At 43.7% G+C, this 18,653-nt stretch overlaps 1 protein-coding gene and 1 long non-coding RNA gene across 7 annotated transcripts in view; one reads left to right on the forward strand and one right to left on the reverse strand.

Annotated features, from left to right (window-relative positions):
* The window catches only part of sick (sickie), a 311,918-nt gene that overhangs the window by 3,623 nt on the left and 289,642 nt on the right, over positions 1–18,653 (reverse strand). For all 6 annotated transcript variants that reach the window (XR_010890838.1, XM_067357560.1, XM_067357558.1 and 3 more), the window contains 4 exons: positions 2,330–2,413; positions 1,497–2,150; positions 789–1,321; positions 64–594 (listed from right to left, as the gene is read on the reverse strand). Coding sequence is in view for 5 of the 6 variants with exons in the window: in XM_067357560.1 (XP_067213661.1) it covers positions 64–594; positions 789–1,321; positions 1,497–2,150; positions 2,330–2,413 (1,802 nt within the window). In the remaining variant the exon portion in view is untranslated. The remainder of the gene's footprint in view (positions 1–63; positions 595–788; positions 1,322–1,496; positions 2,151–2,329; positions 2,414–18,653) is intronic.
* On the forward strand, positions 17,595–18,608 carry LOC137000570 (uncharacterized). The gene is made up of 2 exons (XR_010890843.1): positions 17,595–17,738; positions 18,053–18,608. It is a non-coding gene; the product is annotated as an uncharacterized lncRNA (long non-coding RNA).

Consider the following 18,653-nt stretch of genomic DNA (forward strand, 5'->3'; position numbering starts at 1 on the left):
CGCATGAAGCTAATGCATTACAGAGACGCAGAATCAATGTGCGCCTTTGCAACGCGAGTATACCTGAAGTTGTGATGCAGCTGCAAATTGGTGGTGCTGCAAGTTGCCTGGCTCATGGTGCCAATAATAGCGGGACACGATGAGTGCCTGGTTCCGAGGAGTCCGCTGAAAAGCTCGCCCAGAGACGCCGCGTGCTGAAGATTTTCTAAAATGATCACTCTAGGCAGTTCGTCGGCGGCGTTCGAGTCGCATCTCTCGGCGATATGCGCGAGATACTGGCGCAGTTCTTTGCTAGACTTGTGATCGACGTTGAAGGTCGCGACGGCGGCGGCGTCCTTCGTGTCGTTGTCGGTGTCCACCAAGGCGTGCGCCAGTTTGCCAGCCAGGTAGCTCTTGCCGGTGCCGCTCGGACCGCACAGAATCACTCTGCGGTGCTCCGTTAAAAGAGAGATTAGTCGTTGAACGATGGAGCGAGGTATTAACGTGTCCACTGCCAGCCAGGAGTAGCCTGACAGCACCAGGTAAATAGTCTTCACGTGACCGATCAGGTAGCCGCAAGGCAACAGCTCGGGATGCTGAGAGTCGGATGTGCATCTACGAAAAGAGAAATTGTTTTAGATGAAAATAGAGACGCGTTTGGAGACGGAATATTACAGATTAGAATTGAAATTTGACCCGAAAATTAGTTTGAGAATTATTGTGTTCCGAATTTTGCAGATTTAAGGTTATCAAAGTTCTCGACTTGTACTATTCGTCAGCTCCGGAAGTGAGCACAAGTCCACACTGACCTGGAGGCCTCGCCGAGGTGATACGCGGCGACGCATTCGACGCCGAGGCCGAGATTCGTCACGGGATCCACGCGAGAGACGTACTCTTTGAAGCAGCGTCTCACCATGGAATCCAACGCGTCCCAGCTCGTCTTGTTGCTGATGCACACGCTGGCGATCACGCAGTGAGGCGGCTCGCCCATGCCGCCGTCGACGGAGTTTCCGGTGACCAAATTGCAGTTGAAGTTGCGCTCGCTGCCGAGGTAGACGGCCACGTTGATCCTCTTGCCGTCGGTGTCCTGCTCGAGGGCCGGTTCCGAGGCGGTCGTGCTCGACGGCACGGCGTGCTCGACCGGGACACTGAGGTCCTCCAGCTGGTCGGCGGTGGAACTGGCGTCGCCGTTCGACAGCGCCGCGACGCTCGACGCCACCTCGGTCATGCTGAAGCGCCGATCTGGGTCGCTGGGTAGAGAAGACTGCGAGGAAGTGAGCGACTTCGAGGTCACCAGTCGCTGCAGGCGCTCGTTGTTCTGCTTCAAGTTTAGCATTTCGTACTGAAAGGAGAAAGTGATAAATGTAAAAGTGCAGATTATAGTGGAAATTATAAAAAAAAAAAAAAAATAAATAACTACTCGCGCGGATTCTTTCACGTAAAAGTTGCGCTTTCTTCAGTTCAAAAGTTTGAAATATTCTTTGAGGTGGAATTTTTTTCACTTTCACTCTACTCACCCTCATCTTTATGACCGTGTCCTTCAAAGACTCCAGCTGATGGGCGGAAGACAGCGCTTCCAGTCTGATATCCGTCAGCACGAGATCCTTCTCCCTCAACTGCTTCTTCAGCTCGTCCACATCCTCGTCTTCCTTCTTGTACAGCGCCGAGCTGCTCTTGCTTCCCGATAGAGGATTTTCGTGATCCGGAGACTTCTGGCCGTTGCTCCTCGCGGCTTGTCCCCTCGAGGACTCGTGCTTGGACGCGGTCGGCAGTCTCGGGCTGTTGGGGGCGCTCAGATCGCCGCCAGGACTCTCCTTGCAGTCCTCGGCGTCGGACACCGAGCCGTGCCGGTTCTTGCGCGACCTCGAGAACGCTTTGGAGAAGGAGCTGCGCAGCCAGCCCTTCTTCTTGTGATGACTGCTGCTGGCCGAGCAGGCGCTGCTCAGCGAGTTCAAGGACGTCACACTGTCCGCGGACAATTGCCTCGCCATCGACGCGCCCTGATGATGGTTGCTGCCGCTGCTGCTGCCGGTGCAGCCGGTGGTGCCGGTTTCGGAGTCGCCCAAAGTGTGACGCCGGCCGTTGCTCGCAGCCGCGTTGTTCAATCCAGCTTCAGCGCTCTGCTTGCGTAACCTCTCGATCGTCTCCCGGAGTTCTTGAAGCTCAGAATCCTAAAAAGTCGTCGGCAGAATTTTTTGTTAGCAAGAGCATTTGTGAATTCGCGGCTTCATTCAACACGTTGATTAAGCTCAAAGTACTTTCATATTTTCACAATAGAATCTGGGGATATTTTTGGAAAAAGATCAAAATTTTTCAATCGAAACAAATTGTCAAAAACTGATGTTATTACCTTCTTCTCAGCTGTAGCTGTGAGTTGTTGCAGTCTCTGAGTCATGTTGGATAATGATTGTTCGAAAGCTGAGACCACGTGTGCCTGAAACAAACAAAGTGAAGCACAATTTTTAATATCTGTATAATTTTGCCAAGATATAATGAGATGAAATCTTCAACTTCTGAAACGTTTTGTTAACACATCTTGTTATTTCTCTTCCTAAGAATATAAATACATAAGTTTCCGAATTATAATTTTATTCTACAATTTTATTTTGCGCAACAAATCAACTTCATATCAAACTGTTTTAACAATTATTTACAAAATCACAATCCGTTATTTTATTTTTTTATTCCAGATTTACAAAAATGACATCGAAATAGTGTCGCTGCATTTTTATTTCGCTGTATCTCGAATAATTATTACATTTCGAGGAACACTTAACGAGGTAATTCCGATGAGCGCGCGGAATAGAGATCAATAGTCGTTGTAGTCTCTTTTACGGAGCACCCATCATGTCAGGCTATCGACTTGTGTTTCTTGTCACGTAATTATTCTCTCAAGAACATGTTTTCAACGCTTCGCCACGAGGTGAGGAAGATAATCAGCCGTGGCACAGCAAGAAAACGCTCACGCGACGAAACACCCGACAATCTAAACTAGAGCGATACTGATTGCCTCTTGATTTTTTCTCTTTCTCTAATTGCCGCGCTGTCGCTATATTATTTCATATTTATTTAGTTCAACAAAAAATCTGAGATAATAGCACTTGTAATTTTACAAGTTCCGCATTTGTTATTATATAAAACAAACAGTTTATTAAGGTGGCTTTATTTCGATGAGCAGTTGTTCTCAGAATTTCAGATATCACTTTTTATCAACGCATCCTATGTATAAATTTATGTGTAATTTTTCCCCGCAGAAAAAGTCTCGATTTCGCATTGTGCACCGAATCTAACGAGGGGGGTCGGCCGAGCCAAGGACGGGCGGAGCTAAAAACTGGACCGGAAGCCTGCGGCAAAAACGCACGTGCCGAAGAGCGAAATGCATCGCGCGCGATGTATAATGACGTCCCTTGTTCTACAAGGAAAACAGAGCGAACACCGATGTATCTTGACGGAGATGCGGGCGAGCATCTCGGCCGATGTATTTATTCTCAATGAACGTGTCTTTCAAGCTTCCTGATTATGTTTGCAAGTGTAACAATTTTATAAATAGTGGCGAAGCTTGAAACAACTTTACTCGTAAATTGTACCGCGGCGAAAAAGTTGAAATTTTCTTCGTCGAGTATAATATATAAAGTGTTTCGATCTTAAATATTAGAAATTATAGAGAGATATATTCTACGGAATAAGCGCGAAACGCCTGCGATCTTTAAGACATCTGGAAGACCTAGAAGGTCGCTGATGCGATCAAAGTCTGCGAAGTTCAACAGCTTCTTTTGCAGCTATTACACGTAGTTTCTATGTATAGTAAATCAATTTTATGCACCAATTATCAAGTATCGGATATAGATTTACATTCACTTTAAACGTCGCCGATGATCACAATTAGAAATATAGCGAATGAATTATCAAGTGATAAGAAAGCATTTTTGAAATGCATCTATCAAAAAATCTTGTAAAAAAATCACTTACAGCGCCTAATGTAATTTCTCGATGAGATCGAAATGATGAAAATACTTTCATTGAGAATCACGCAATTCGAGATACAAGATCTGAAAAGAATGCAAAGAAGATCCCCAAAATCTTGTAATCCTGCAGAATCCGCGTCTTGACCTTTTCGGCTAAAAAATTTCAAAATCTTACGGCGTCTTGTCTTGAGAAGAATATCAGCTCTTTGCAGCCTGGGAACTGTTAGCCCAGTTAGCTCAGGTCGTAACGCTTCGAGGATTATACCGTGTTCACAACGTAAATTATCCCCAATGTTCCCAGCGTACTCCCCGGTGTAATTGCTCAAGCAGAAAGAAGGGTGAGGATCACTGTTATCCTTAGTAATTAACGTCACGAGGACTTATTTTCAGGTCCAAGGTCTCCCCAAATTGCTTTCTTAGGTTTCACATTTTTTTTCAAGTTCCTTGGGGGAATATTTCTATATTTTAATATTATCTCAGCGACAGCAATTGGGCCGAGTCGTGTTTAATCATTAAAATTAATCTCAAGTTCTTTGCTCAAATGCTTTTTGAATAATAATCGTGTAGTTTGTAATTTCTTTAAACAATGCTTATTAATTTAATTTTTAAAATTAAATTTAGATTGTTTTCAGTTCCTTAAAAAAGTAATCTTTTCAATTATTTTGTCACTTGCCATATTTCGAACAGTTTTTCTAAATATTCGTTGCAACGTTCTTCTCATTTTTAGCAATCAATATTTTTATTAACACGAGAAACATTGAAACAAAAAATATTTGTGTTAATAATCTTTGTAAATGTATTTTAATATTATCTCAGCGAAAGCAATTGAAACGAGTCGTGTTTAATCATTAAAATTAATCTCAAGTTCTTTGCTCAAATGCTTTTTGAATAATAATCGTGTAGTTTGTAATTTTTTTAAACAATGCTTATTAATTTAATTTTTTAAATTAAATTTAGATTGTTTTCAGTTCCTTAAAAAAGTAATCTTTTCAATTATTTTGTCACTTGCCATATTTCGAACAGTTTTTCTAAATATTCGTTGCAATGTTCTTCTCATTTTTAGCAATCAATATTTTTATTAACACGAGAAACATTGAAACAAAAAATATTTGTGTTAATAATCTTTGTAAATGTATTTTAATATTATCTCAGCGAAAGCAATTGAAACGAGTCGTGTTTAATCATTAAAATTAATCTCAAGTTCTTTGCTCAAATGCTTTTTGAATAATAATCGTGTAGTTTGTAATTTCTTTAAACAATGCTTATTAATTTAATTTTTTAAATTAAATTTAGATTGTTTTCAGTTCCTTAAAAAAGTAATCTTTTCAATTATTTTGTCACTTGCCATATTTCGAACAGTTTTTTTAAATATCGTTGCAACGTTCTTCTCATTTTTAGCAATCAATATTTTTATTAACACGAGAAACATTGAAACAAAAAATATTTGTGTTAATAATCTTTGTAAATGTATTTTAATATTATCTCAGCGAAAGCAATTGAAACGAGTCGTGTTTAATCATTAAAATTAATCTCAAGTTCTTTGCTCAAATGCTTTTTGAATAATAATCGTGTAGTTTGTAATTTCTTTAAACAATGTTTATTAATTTAATTTTTAAAATTAAATTTAGATTGTTTTCAGTTCCTTAAAAAAGTAATCTTTTCAATTATTTTGTCACTTGCCATATTTCGAACAGTTTTTCTAAATATTCGTTGCAACGTTCTTCTCATTTTTAGCAATCAATATTTTTATTAACACGAGAAACATTAAAACAAAAAATATTTGTGTTAATAATCTTTGTAAATGTATTTTAATATTATCTCAGCGAAAGCAATTGAAACGAGTCGTGTTTAATCATTAAAATTAATCTCAAGTTCTTTGCTCAAATGCTTTTTGAATAATAATCGTGTAGTTTGTAATTTCTTTAAACAATGCTTATTAATTTAATTTTTTAAATTAAATTTAGATTGTTTTCAGTTCCTTAAAAAAGTAATCTTTTCAATTATTTTGTCACTTGCCATATTTCGAACAGTTTTTCTAAATATTCGTTGCAACGTTCTTCTCATTTTTAGCAATCAATATTTTTATTAACACGAGAAACATTGAAACAAAAACTATTTGTGTTAATAATCTTTGTAACTGTATTTTAATATTATCTCAGCGAAAGCAATTGAGGCGAGTCGTGTTTAATCATTAAAAGTTTGTAATTTCTTTAAACAATGTTTATTAATTTAATTTTTAAAATTAAATTTAGATTGTTTTCAGTTTCTTAAAAAAGTAATCTTTTCAATTATTTTGTCACTTGCCATATTTCGAACAGTTTTTCTAAATATTCGTTGCAACGTTCTTCTCATTTTTAGCAATCAATTATTTTTATTAACACGAGAAGCATTGAAACAACAAATATTCGTGTTAATAATCTTTGTATCGTTTCAATGACGACTGTGTTGCTCGTAACTGTTAAGTTTCAGTAATATAAGAACCGTAAACAACATGCCCATGTTAACGTAAACCACTGCCATCAATCGTAATGTGAGAAAAAAAACACATGATTTTGCTTGGAAAAACTCGAAAAATGAATGCGTGTACGAGATCGCATGTTTGCACACGATACCCGGTCGAAAGTGCACTCCTGAAACGTATAAATCTCTGTTACGAGGAGGAGGAGCAACGCCCCGCAGGACCGTTTACAACACGACAGCCTGTCACAAATCCCGCCGACAATTTTTCCTACCACGTGGCATCTCGACCTCCGGGCTATTTCGATCGCAAGGGAAAAAAGAATAAGGTTACCGTAAACAACCGTAAAATTCCTTTGCTAGGACTACGAGCCTCCGGGCTTGAGTTTCTCGGTAATAAATAACCCTGTGCTGAGAAAAATATCTTTCTTAGAGAGAACGTTGTTAAGAGAAAATTTTGATCTATTTTATCTACTAAAGTTTCTAGTTCTAGATATACATATATATTTTTTGTTTTATTGGCTAAACAAGACGTTTTTCGCCACGAATTTCTTCTCAAAACTCTTCGTCCGAATTATTTCCATTTTCTTTCATCAAGATAATTCGTTTTTCACCTTATTTCATTCATGATAATTATTAAGGAAAAGTTCAAGAAACTCTGCGTACTTGAAAAATGCTCGATAAAATTTACGTAAGATATAAATTTACGCGAGGTGTAACATATACGATTTTAAGTAATGAGAGACATTGCTGCCGTCGGCGATACGACCGCAAAAGAAGCGCCCAAGTATGCACGGATAATTATTCAATGGAGACCACGAGTGATATTGCCGATATCGCCGCCGTCTTTCTAAATGCACTCAACGCGAGGAGCTCAATTTTGTCCTACGACCCCATCGAATTTATTATTCTATTGCTCTAACTACCCGCAGCAATTGTCGAAAAGAAGGCGCGGTAAATTACATCGGTGCGCATTGCCGCAATCGTTCGGAGCCGCTGCACTCGAATTGATCAATTTGCGCGGCAATCCAAAAGCCGCAAAGTGTCTCAAGTTTCTTCTCCTTCTTGCATTACACAATATTTCCTTTAATATTCTTTTCACTGAAAAGTTCTTATCTTATTAATGAGATTCTGATAAATTTGATTTTTATAATGTCGAATCGCAATTGCTATTACACAATCGTGTTTGAAGAAAGTGAAGAAATTATTTGCATGTCTGATAATATCTGATAACAATATTCCTGGTGTATTTCATAATACGTTTCAGATGGAGAGACAATTAGCATAATTTTGTGTACAATCCGTCTTTCACAACACAATTTCATCGCAGAGCTAATTATGTAAACACCGGCGGACAAGTTGTTTTCAAAGAGCACCGTCCGTTTATCGCACTAATATAACTTGTTCTGCTAAATTAATTCCTCGTAAAACGGTCACGTTTCGCTAATTTCCTCAGCGGACGCAAAACGATCTCGTAAAAGTTTACATGCAATATTTATCATTCAACATATTTGCGGACTTGCACAGAGTGTAAACTGACGCTTTTATTGCAATTTATTTCGCTACAAAAATTCCTTGAAAATTTATATCTGCAATTTTTTCTATCTTACGTTTCTTTGTACTTCTACATAATTAATAAAAACGTAAAACGGAAGTATAAAAATTCTCTCTCTTACGCTTTTATAAGTAATATGAACAATATTTTTATATGATCAATTTCCAGGCATCTCTTGTATAATTATTAATATTATAGCCTTCACTTTGAGAGCCACTGAACTCGCCGGACACAGTCGTAAACCGAACGTGCCTGTCCCTAATTGGACTCATTGATTCTAAATTACCTGCAAGGAAGGGCAACTGCGATGTCGGTACTTCCTGGTGGCCAGCTCCCACCAAGGTATCACGCTCTGCGCTCCTCGCGACGTCACAGGATCACTAACCGCGTGTTCGTACAGTGGCTCCAGAATCACTCCGTTGCCGGAGAATCTCCTGAGAGTGTCGGCTTGATCCTTTTTGAGGTTTCCTCTCCTCGGCAGAGTGGCGAAACCGTTCGACGCGACGTTGCCGTCCGTCACGTCGGACTCCAAGGAGTTGTGTCTGGTTCTGGGCAGGCGACCGGATCGCTCCAGCTGTCCTTTCATTATCACCTCGGTGGCGTCCATCACGTAAACGGGACCGCGCCGGGCTTCGTCCTCGTCGGCGCTTCGTCTCACGTCACTGTTGTAGGAGCAGGATCTCTGCAGAGTGGAGCTCTTACGGGGATTCCTCTCGCCGTCGAGCACGTCCTCGCTGGACTTGTGAAGCGGTCTCGAGGAGATCCTGGGCTTGCGCGAGGGCAGCGTGTCGCAACGACGATCCGCCCAGCGATTTGCCGAGGATCGCGCCTGCAGTTTACTCGCGACTCTCTCCAGGACGCTGCTCGGACCTCGTTCCTTCCTCAGCAGCGGCTTCTCCGCCTGGTCGACTCGGGCGCGATTCCTGCGAATCGCGCCGATCACCGGCGCTCGATCCTTCGAAATCGTCACGTCCTCGTCCGTCGAGGACGACGAATCCTTCGACCCCGAGCTCACGGCTTTCGCTCTTTTCGAAATATCCCTCTCGGCGCCGGACTTGGCTCGGTCTTGCGAGCTGCCTCTTCTCGACGCCGGCGCCTGCGCAGTTCTGCTCGAATCGCCGATCTTCGGCAGCTCCGTCAGGGACTCGCTGATCGCGTACAAGGACTCCGTGGATTTGCTCGAGGAGGCGGTGGTGGATCCCGTCGAGTGTCTGGACGTGTTCTCGATGGACGACGACCTCGGCAGGATCCTCGGCGGAAGTCTGCCCTTGGAGTTGGGCTTGCGAAAGCACCTGGCGTCCTTCTCGCACTCCCTGTCGTTCTTCTCCTCGGTGATCTCGTCGATGTCCGCGCTGATGGGCGGCATCGGCGCCATGTCCCTCTTCCGCGCGTAGCCGAAGAGATTGCCGGGCTGATTATCCTGCAGCTCGCTCTTCGCCATTCTGTTGATCACGCCGTAAGTTCTAGGGCTGCCCTTCATCTCCACGTAGCTCTTGTCCATCTCCGCCAGGTTGCGGTTGATGTCCTCGATGTACTTGGCCGTGGTGCGGTAGAGATCGCCGCTGGGAACGTAGTTTCCGTCGACCACGACCAGCCGGCGTCTCGACTTGGACAGCGCCTGGGGAATCGCGTAGACGGGCTGCCGGTCCTTGGAGGATCCGCGTTTCGCGCTGTCCGACTCGTTCGTCAGTGAGATGCCCTTCGCGCCTTTCATCAAGTCGCTCTTAACGCTCTCCAAGTCCCGGATGCTCGTCCGCCTCCCCGTCTCGACGTCGGGATCATCCTTGAAGACATAATTGTTCCTCGAGTCGCGCGCGGAGCGATTGCTCAGATTCTCGACGTCCTTCCCGCACTTTTTGTACGCGTCCTGCCGATTGTCGTCGACGGTGGCGAAACCGTTCTCCAGAGAGATCCTGCCGGCCACGTAGAAGGGCTTCAGCAAGGTCGCCGTGTCGCTCTCCGCCGGCACTGCGTCGTACACGCGCCGATCGCAGCCGTAACGAGGACGGTTCTCGGATCCGCGCTCGTAACGATCGCGGAGATCGGCGTCGACCGAACGATCGCTCCTGCCGTTGTTCTCGCGCGGACGCTGACGCTCGCCCGGCGCGGCGCCGCTTCTCGCGCCGCTGCCGGTTCTGTCGCGCCTGCAGAACGTCTTCAGCGTCACCTTCCGCGGTTCTTCGAGATCTCGCGATCTCGCGGCGCGCAGGGTGCCGTAATTCTCGATTAGCGACCGGTCCCGGCCAAGGTCGGACCACCGCGGCACCTGCCGCCCGTCCTCGGCGACCACCCGGAAGTTGGAGAGACCGCGCGGCAGATCGTACGGGCCACCTGCCTCCTTCAGCAGCTCCTCGGAGTCGGAGCGGTAGACGGCGCGCGGCCTGCCGCGCGACCGTATCGTCGCGTAGCCGTCGTGAACGCGGCGCGAGCACACGTTCAGGTCCATCCTGGCGACGTGTTTCTTATCGACTTTCGTTCGCGAGAGCGAGTGCGCGCAAATTCACATGGTGAACACTTTCCAAGGTGCGCGCATCTCCGGGCAACACAACAAGTTTCGATTGTTCTTCACTTTTTTTTCTTGGAAAGAAATACTTTGGTTTTTATTTCCGCGAAGAGTGTATCGCATCGTTGAATTTTCGAGAAAAACTCTACGATGCTGCTGTAATATTTCAGGTTCGAAACACGATAGCTCTTATGGTTCAGGCTTTATCGCGCCAAGTTTGAATTGAATTAAATTCCCTCTTTCTCGTCTCTTCCTTGCGATACAAGATTTATGACGACGTGGAGCTTTAGACATTATGCAAAGTTTTGAAGCACTTGGTCGGATAAAGTTCCACGACAACGCTGTCCGCAAAAAATTGCAGTCTATCGCGGATCGATGACCTTCACGCACGATTTCAGCTGACGGATCTCTGCATGAATAATTCATTAATTATTTCGGAATCTTCCGCCGGAGTATCGATGCGGAAATTGATGCAAACGACGAACTCGTCCCTCTGATACGTTCGCGATTGCACTTCTCTTCACGAATCATGCAATGTTTTGGGAAAGAAATTGCTTAAGCAGGCGATAAAAACTCATCTTCTCAACCTTTCTTTCTCATTCACATTTTATTAGTCCCGTTAGATTTCTTATCAATCTCATTTCAATTAAATTATTACTATAATGTATTAGTATCTTTTGTTTGATATATTAGGTTAAAATAATATATTTTTTTATTTATAATATTAAAAATAAAAAGTATGATATTTAATATAATAAAGAAAAATAATTTATTGTTATTTAAAAATAAAGTTATTTGTTCATTACAAATTAATCTTGAGAAATATAAAAAAATGATTAATAAATCTCTAATTATAATTAAAAAAAGTATAATGGAATATATGAAGTTTATTTTTCAAAAAGATATATTTAAGATTCTGTAAATAATAATAAGAATTATATTCAATACATCATACTTCTTCTATTTCACTTCCACAATTTTACTCTCTTGAATTTTCTAAATAAAACTAGTCCGAATAGAACCGTTTGATAACGCGACCCAATATCGACTAACGTAAGCGTGCGCAGATTAATCTTCTAGCAGTTTAAAGAAGATCACACATGCGAGGTCGCGCCTAACGGAGCAGCTGTCGTAACAGCAATACTGATAACACAGTTGAGTCTCGAGAGTCGCGGTGACGCAACGCGGCTGCGAGCGATCTCTCGCGGGGTCTAAATATTCCGACCGACTGGAAAGCGAATCGTTCCGAATTATTTCGCCATTTGATCGACTTACCCGTCGCGAAATAAATTAGCGCCGATGACGAGAATAGCGAAGACGAATGGCGCATCGAAGGGTTAATTCGGTGCTTCGGAAGGGTTAACGCGCTAAGTCAGACGTAATATTTAAAGATTCACGACCCAGATCGACCCGGAATCATCCGGCGCGGTATTGGCTTATCGCGAGCGATGAGTACGGCGCGATAAGGAGTCTTCTGGCAGCATCTCGTGGCTGCGTGGAGATGATTAAGACCATCTGGCGAGGCGCACGAGCGATGCCAGGTATCTTAGTTCAAACTAATCGATCGGTTTCGGGATACATCTGCATTCACCGAAGCTTAATTGAATTGCTCGACGGAACGGGAACTCGGAGATGGTTGCAGAAAGGACTGCAACCCGGAAATGTTAATTGAGTAATTAATTAATTCTATCACGACGCTCGCGTATTTGAAAATCAGCATTTAACAATGTATAATTAGCTGCTTGTTAATTATGAATAAATTCGTCCTCCCTCACTGCATATTTAATTAAAATTTAGTATTCGCGGTAGCATAAATGTAAAAAAAAAAATTAGAAAAAGATACATAATTGCGAGAGAAAGCGATATTATTTGTACTAAAATATCGAAATAATTAAATATCTAGAAAGCATCACAATATAATTTGTTATTTTGAAACCGAAAGATTATTAAGAAGTAATTTTTCATTATTTTACTTTTAATTCTTTGTACAAACAGACGATCGAAAAAAATGTCAACGATAGAAACAAATAATTTAGCTAGGCAAATTTGAGATGTCCGTTTTGTCGGCACGGTGCGATTAGCATAAATGCCATTTGGCGTTTCCTCTGAATTTTAATAAATTCAGCCATACCACGCGCAATCCAAGAAGGAGCACCGCTTGGCTCGTCACGTAATCAAAGTTCATCTTGTCGTTGATTAGCATGAGGCAGTAACTCGCTTTTTCAGTCGTTAACGCGGCTCGTAGGCGCGTAGCGTAATGTAACGACGGGCATTACAAGCAATTTGTAACGCTTACAGACGTGCGGACGAGAAGCGGTAACGGGATGATGGATATGGCAATGCGTGAAATTGCCAATAAACATCTTTTCGGAGGCTGTGCGAGAAAAAAAAGTCGCTTCTTCAAATTCAAGTCGTTGCTCGCGCAGTTATTTGCTCTTTATAATAAAAAATTTACAGTCACATCTTTCACAGAAAAAAAAAGGACGAGAAAAGTGGATTTCAATATTTCCGAGTCTTAAATATTATTTATAAATTTCTCTCCCCCAAATAAATGTTGAATTTTATAAGAGGCAGTTTGCGACCTTGATCTGCGATTCCGTTTCAACTCCGCAATCGCTACTTGCACAATTTTTGCACCGTTTTATACGAATCGCGCGTACTATTCATAAATTATAATTTTTATACCCGATAAAAAATTCAATTAGTATCTCATTTATATCTCCGATTTGAAGTTCTCCGCGTTTTAACAATTTCCGCGATCTCGGCCGCGTCGACTTTTACACTAATCTGTATTTATTCGTAATTTTTTAGCAGAACCGCAACTTTCACGGGAAATTGCAAGTGGCGTTCTCTCCGCGGAGAGAGAATAGCCTTCCAATTTATCAACTACACCGTCGAATCGGCTCCCGATGCTTTTCTTTCGCGGCCGGAGCGCGTTCCTTCTTCGGGCGGAGTTGCAGGAGCGAACCAGGAAAAGCGGTCAGTTATTCACTTCCATTCCGAAGCGCGCGATTCAATTAACGTTTGCGGCGGAAGGATACTCTCTCGGGCGGACGCGAGGCGTCCTGCGGATGATATACGGCTCTCCTGCGTTGGAAAACGGGCGGTCGAGGTCGACACGGCTCGCGGGCCACGAGCGAAAGAGAGCTCTTCGTGATCGCAATTGCGAGGCCGACCGTGCCACGCGAAATCAGAACGCGTGAAAAGAGAGCGAAGTGGAAACAATCTACAAACTCACGCATTTTTACGCGGCGCAAAATATTTCGCGTTCCGATTAAATCGCGCGGCTCGCGTGTCAAGGACGCCGCACGACTGTCCTGGTAAAACATCGATAAATCGTCCTCGCGATTCGAGCGGATTCGTGCGTATTTGCGCGAGGAATCGCGCGACCGGCGTAAAAGACGGCGCGAAGTAGAAAAGTCCAGTCATCGCCGGACCTTTCGCCGTCCGATAATTAGCGGTTATTAACCCCCTTTCCCCTTCCGCCCCACTTGCCCCCTCCGCTCTCCTCTTCTTCCGCTTCCTTCACTCTCCATCTCGATGCGGCTGGTTTTGCCTTTACGACTCCCCGTTTCGCGCTCGACTTTATTGCGACTACGCGGTAATCTGTCGAGGACGCGGCTTCCGGGACGGTCGCAGATCGGGACGATCCATCTCGTTTCCGGGAAATTCCGTGGAATCTCGAGTTCCACGTCAGAATTTTGCGACAAAATTTACGATCGCGTAATCATGAATCGGCACATGAAGTGTTGGGAAGAAATGTATATTCGGTGAAATCGCGGGAAGATGGCCGATCGTTAATTTCGAGTTGATGTAGCATTTTCGAACGTTCAATTTTCGTTCGAGGAACGAGAAAAGGGGCGAGAATAAAAGAAAGGGGGAGTGCAAAGGGCGAAGTGCAAGGCGAGCGTGCAAGATGGGCGATTGTTGGAGGCAAATAAAAGTCGAACACGCATGTCACGCATGTACTGCGCGGAGGAAGTCTCCTCCCCTCGTGCTTCTCTCGTAAAATGACGTCTCCGCGACGAGGCTTTGTCCTCTCGTACATGCGCGCGTACGCGTGCATACGCAACGAACACGCGTGACGCAGGTGCGCTCGCTTTCTCGCAAGCGACTGCACGTTCTCTCTCTCTCTCTCTCTCTCCTCGCTGGCGGAGCCTCATAAATATTAATATCCTGAGAGACGTCGATACGTCGCCGGTATCTCGCCTCGTTACAGCGCTTCTTCCCTTCCGTTAGATCCTTTTTATCTTCCACCACGATGAAATATTCATCAATAAATATTTAGAATTGCGTTATAATGCATTCTAAAAAATAACAATAGTGCTTTCTAAACACCTCCATACGCGCGTGTGTTTAAACTCCTCTCCGAGTATTGACTTTTGATTCGCTCTTTGATTTCTCACGAAAAATGACGAATAGAATTCTAGGAGGATTAAATGTTAAGAAATTCTTTACAATTCAAAGTGTAAATTTTTCTATAACTGGCAATAAATAATGCAATCGCGCTCTAACAATTCTCGCAGTCCAGCCTGATAAAATACTAAATTACGGATGCTTCGCACAAATTCAACGATTCCCGACGTTTGCGACGACGAAAGAAAACGCGACCCTTCTCACAACATTTGCTACGTACACAACGTGTAATTCTTCGCGCAACGTATTCGAGACACATTGTACGCTACGTGCACAATGCGAGGAGTGCAACGGCTGCGGCTCGTGCGACAATAATTACGGAATTCCCGCGAACAGGACGCTGACCGGCCGACGCGCGGGAGCACCGACGAAATAATTACAGATTCCTGCGACCGTTGCGAGGGACGGTCGATGTTATCCGCCGCTCTCAGCACGCGCAAAACGCGCGCCGAAAAAAAGTCCGCCATTTACTTTCGGAGCACGACAGGAGCGTGCCGCGTGCGCGCGCGCGTAATTGCACCGCCACGTTGATTGCCAAGTGCATCGGGACATCTGCATCAGATAAAGATACGCGGCCGCGTGTAACGCGGACCGCTGCACTTAGCAAAGCAAGTACGGACAGCCCTCGGATTAATCTTATAAATTGTAAGGCGAACGATAAGCGAACGTGTTAGATGACTCTATTTTGCAATTTTAGTTGAAGCATGAATAATATAAAATTAGATTTCGATTAATGAAATCTGTGTTCTATTTGCGATTTAACTGCGAACTTGATTTCTTTTTTAGTTCGACATCTAAAAAAATCGGGTGCTGAATTTTGATTAATGGCAGAATTCTCTGAAAAAAGCTATCGAACGCTCTTATTATTTGCAAAATATCAATCGTATAATTCTAATCTAGTTGCAGTCACTCTAGCTATCTCCTTCGCATTAATGCTCGAGTATCGCCGCTCTATTATCAGTAGCAAATTGAGGGGATCAAACGCGCTTATTATTAATGCGCGATATCACGTCGCTCGAGCAAGATAATTACGGCGTATTTCACGAGAATCGCGATTCGACGTTATAAATGTTACGTAATGCAAGCTGGGAGACGACGTGCACGGGAGCGGCGAAGTAAAACAACCTTCATAAATCACGGGGCGCGCTCCGTCGTCGAACGCGACATGTTACAACTACCGCGGCTCGGAGCGGCAAAAAATCGGTAAATAGACGAGATGACGAGATCTCCTGGTTAGAGGCACAGAATGCGATTTATCGAATCGCGAAATCCGCGCAAAGAACTCGCTATCCCGTCTGTCATCTTTTTCAGTCCGGGTGATCGATGTACCGGGCGGCCGAAAAGTCACGCTTCTCCGCTTCTGCTGTATCGAAGCGATCGGTAACGGTACAAAAGCGAGAGAACGATCTAGATTTCAGCTAAAATACGCTCGAGAGTTCCGTAATTATCTCTCGCGCACGACCGAAAGGTAAAAGTGTATATTATACGAGACAAGCCCGACGGAGCTCCGCGATACGAAGCGAGGTGTAAGAGATTGACGAATAAAGAGGAAATGGAGATGAAAATAAAAACAGTGAAGGGTTTAATCGGTTTTGAGAAGCAAAAATCGGAGCACTTAAAGAGGCGAAACTCGAAAGATACGCGCGTTCATAGAACGATCATAATTTACTGTCAACGAGACAATCTCGAGTCGATACGCTGCGACCATTAAATTTCAACGTGAAATTTACATATATAGGCTGCCGCCGCGTGACGCAATCGCGTCGTCACGACGATTAATACCGCTTGTTTTTTCAAGGAAGCTTCCACCGCGATCGATCGATGATTTAACCTGACGAGAAATTGCGACGCTCGTGCTGCACTTCTCGTTTTTCCTTCAAGAAATCGAACTTCTCCGGCCAAGGCCGATCGCGATCGAGAAGATCATCGGTTTCCGTGGAACGGAATGCAAAATCAGTACACGTCACCGACGAGTCTGCACCGCGACGATTTCGCCCGCATACAAATGCAGCCTTCGTGCGTGTTTTTACGCACGTCACGTGGACTTAACATTATCTAGAACGGCCTCGTCGCTTCTCTACGCACTTGTCTCTCTTTTTTTTTTCCGCATAAAATAAACCTCACTGCAGAATTCTCCACTGCACGATTCTCGGAAACGCGAAAGAATCGAGAGACACTTCGCAATTTTGAAACTAGACGTCACAGACGCAAGAACGCGCGAGGATATCGTTAACGGTATAAAATATTTTCACTCGCGATAAGACAGCCGATTCGAAATTCCATAAATTTATTATTATCACCTATTAAATAATTCCTCGCGCCTGCATCGCCGTTTTATCAATTATCATCCCGAATGAGTCATATATCATAGATTAAATACGATATGTTTTCTCAATAAATATCATCGGGGAGATTACTTTATCGGAAAGCCACACTGAGAAGATGGGAAACAAATAGGAACGAAGACGAATAACGAAGACAAGGGCAGCGATAACAATAAATGTGGCGATAATAATGATTCATCATACGGCGGGCTTAATTCATGGACCACGTATATGTACGCTCATGCGCGGCCAAAGGCCCCGGAGGCATAGATGCAGAGACGAAGAGACCTCGGGACTTGATTGGAGCCAACTGCCTAGCCAATCCCGCGATCCCGCTTATTAAAAGTCAGACTGTTGTTTCGCCTTTTGTCTCTTCTCTTAATGTACAGTATTAACCGGCCGTCTTGAACGCGCGTCCGCCTTTCAAAGCGTCTCTGCCCTTCGTCTTCCCTTCGAGAGCCAGCATCCTTGCCAACTCGTAGACGATGCCTAAGAGGACGTTCCTCGTGCAAAATACCATTCGAGTCTACGTTATTTAAGTAATCAAGTTAATTGCTTATCAAAGAAGTATTCAAAATATTTTTAATGTCCAAAGTAAAATAATTGACCGATTAATTAGAGTTGTTGAAAATATTAATAAATATAAATTGATTAGAGTTGAATAATTGTCACGGTAGAAGTAAAAAATTACTAGATTTTGAATAATCTTTCCGGCTAAAATTATTTTTAAGCTTGTTTGCGTTCCCCATCGCTTAATCATTTTCGGTTCCAAAATATTGATAAAATTCCAATATGTTAAAACTTAAAAATTTCAAGCGTCTAGAGTTTTCTCACAAGCATATAAATATTTTAGAGTTCGAAGATTAAAAAATTCGAGGAGAAAAAAGGTATCCAACGCCACCAGCATCCAAGCATCTGGAGATTCGAATAATTCGGATAAGATCTGAATAACGAGGATTTCCAGGCAGCGAGGAGCCGAAGGATTCAGTAAAGGATCGTCTACGACATCCTCGGCGGCGTCTTTGATTGGCTCGAGACGAGAATGTCCTCGGGATTTTTCCTGCCCTTGCGGAATTCACTTCCGCTAACGAAGAAGCCGCTCTTGCGAAAGACGCGAGACTTCCCGGTTTCGCGTAATTGGCTGGCTGATTGGCCAGCCGAGCAAAACTTCAAGAGTGAAATATCAGAACTAATTCGATGCCGATACCGATTTTTAGTCGGGCGCGAAGGAAGAAGTGCAAGGAAACTGAAGAAATTCAATAGATCTAGATTGCCTTCGCCCGGCGAAGGAAAAACGTCGATAAAAGGCGGGTTCGTGCGTGCAGTCGTCACGAGAGAGGCTGCAGGATCCGGGCCAGACCCTTGGGTCCAGTGGCGCAGGATCTCTCAAGCGTTCGTATGTTTGGCAGCTGCTTTTGAAAAATCAACGCCACGAGCGAGCGAAGGACACGAAA

The sequence above is a fragment of the Linepithema humile genome, chromosome 6, assembly GCF_040581485.1.
Source record: "Linepithema humile isolate Giens D197 chromosome 6, Lhum_UNIL_v1.0, whole genome shotgun sequence".
NCBI classification, from domain to species: domain Eukaryota; kingdom Metazoa; phylum Arthropoda; class Insecta; order Hymenoptera; family Formicidae; genus Linepithema; species Linepithema humile.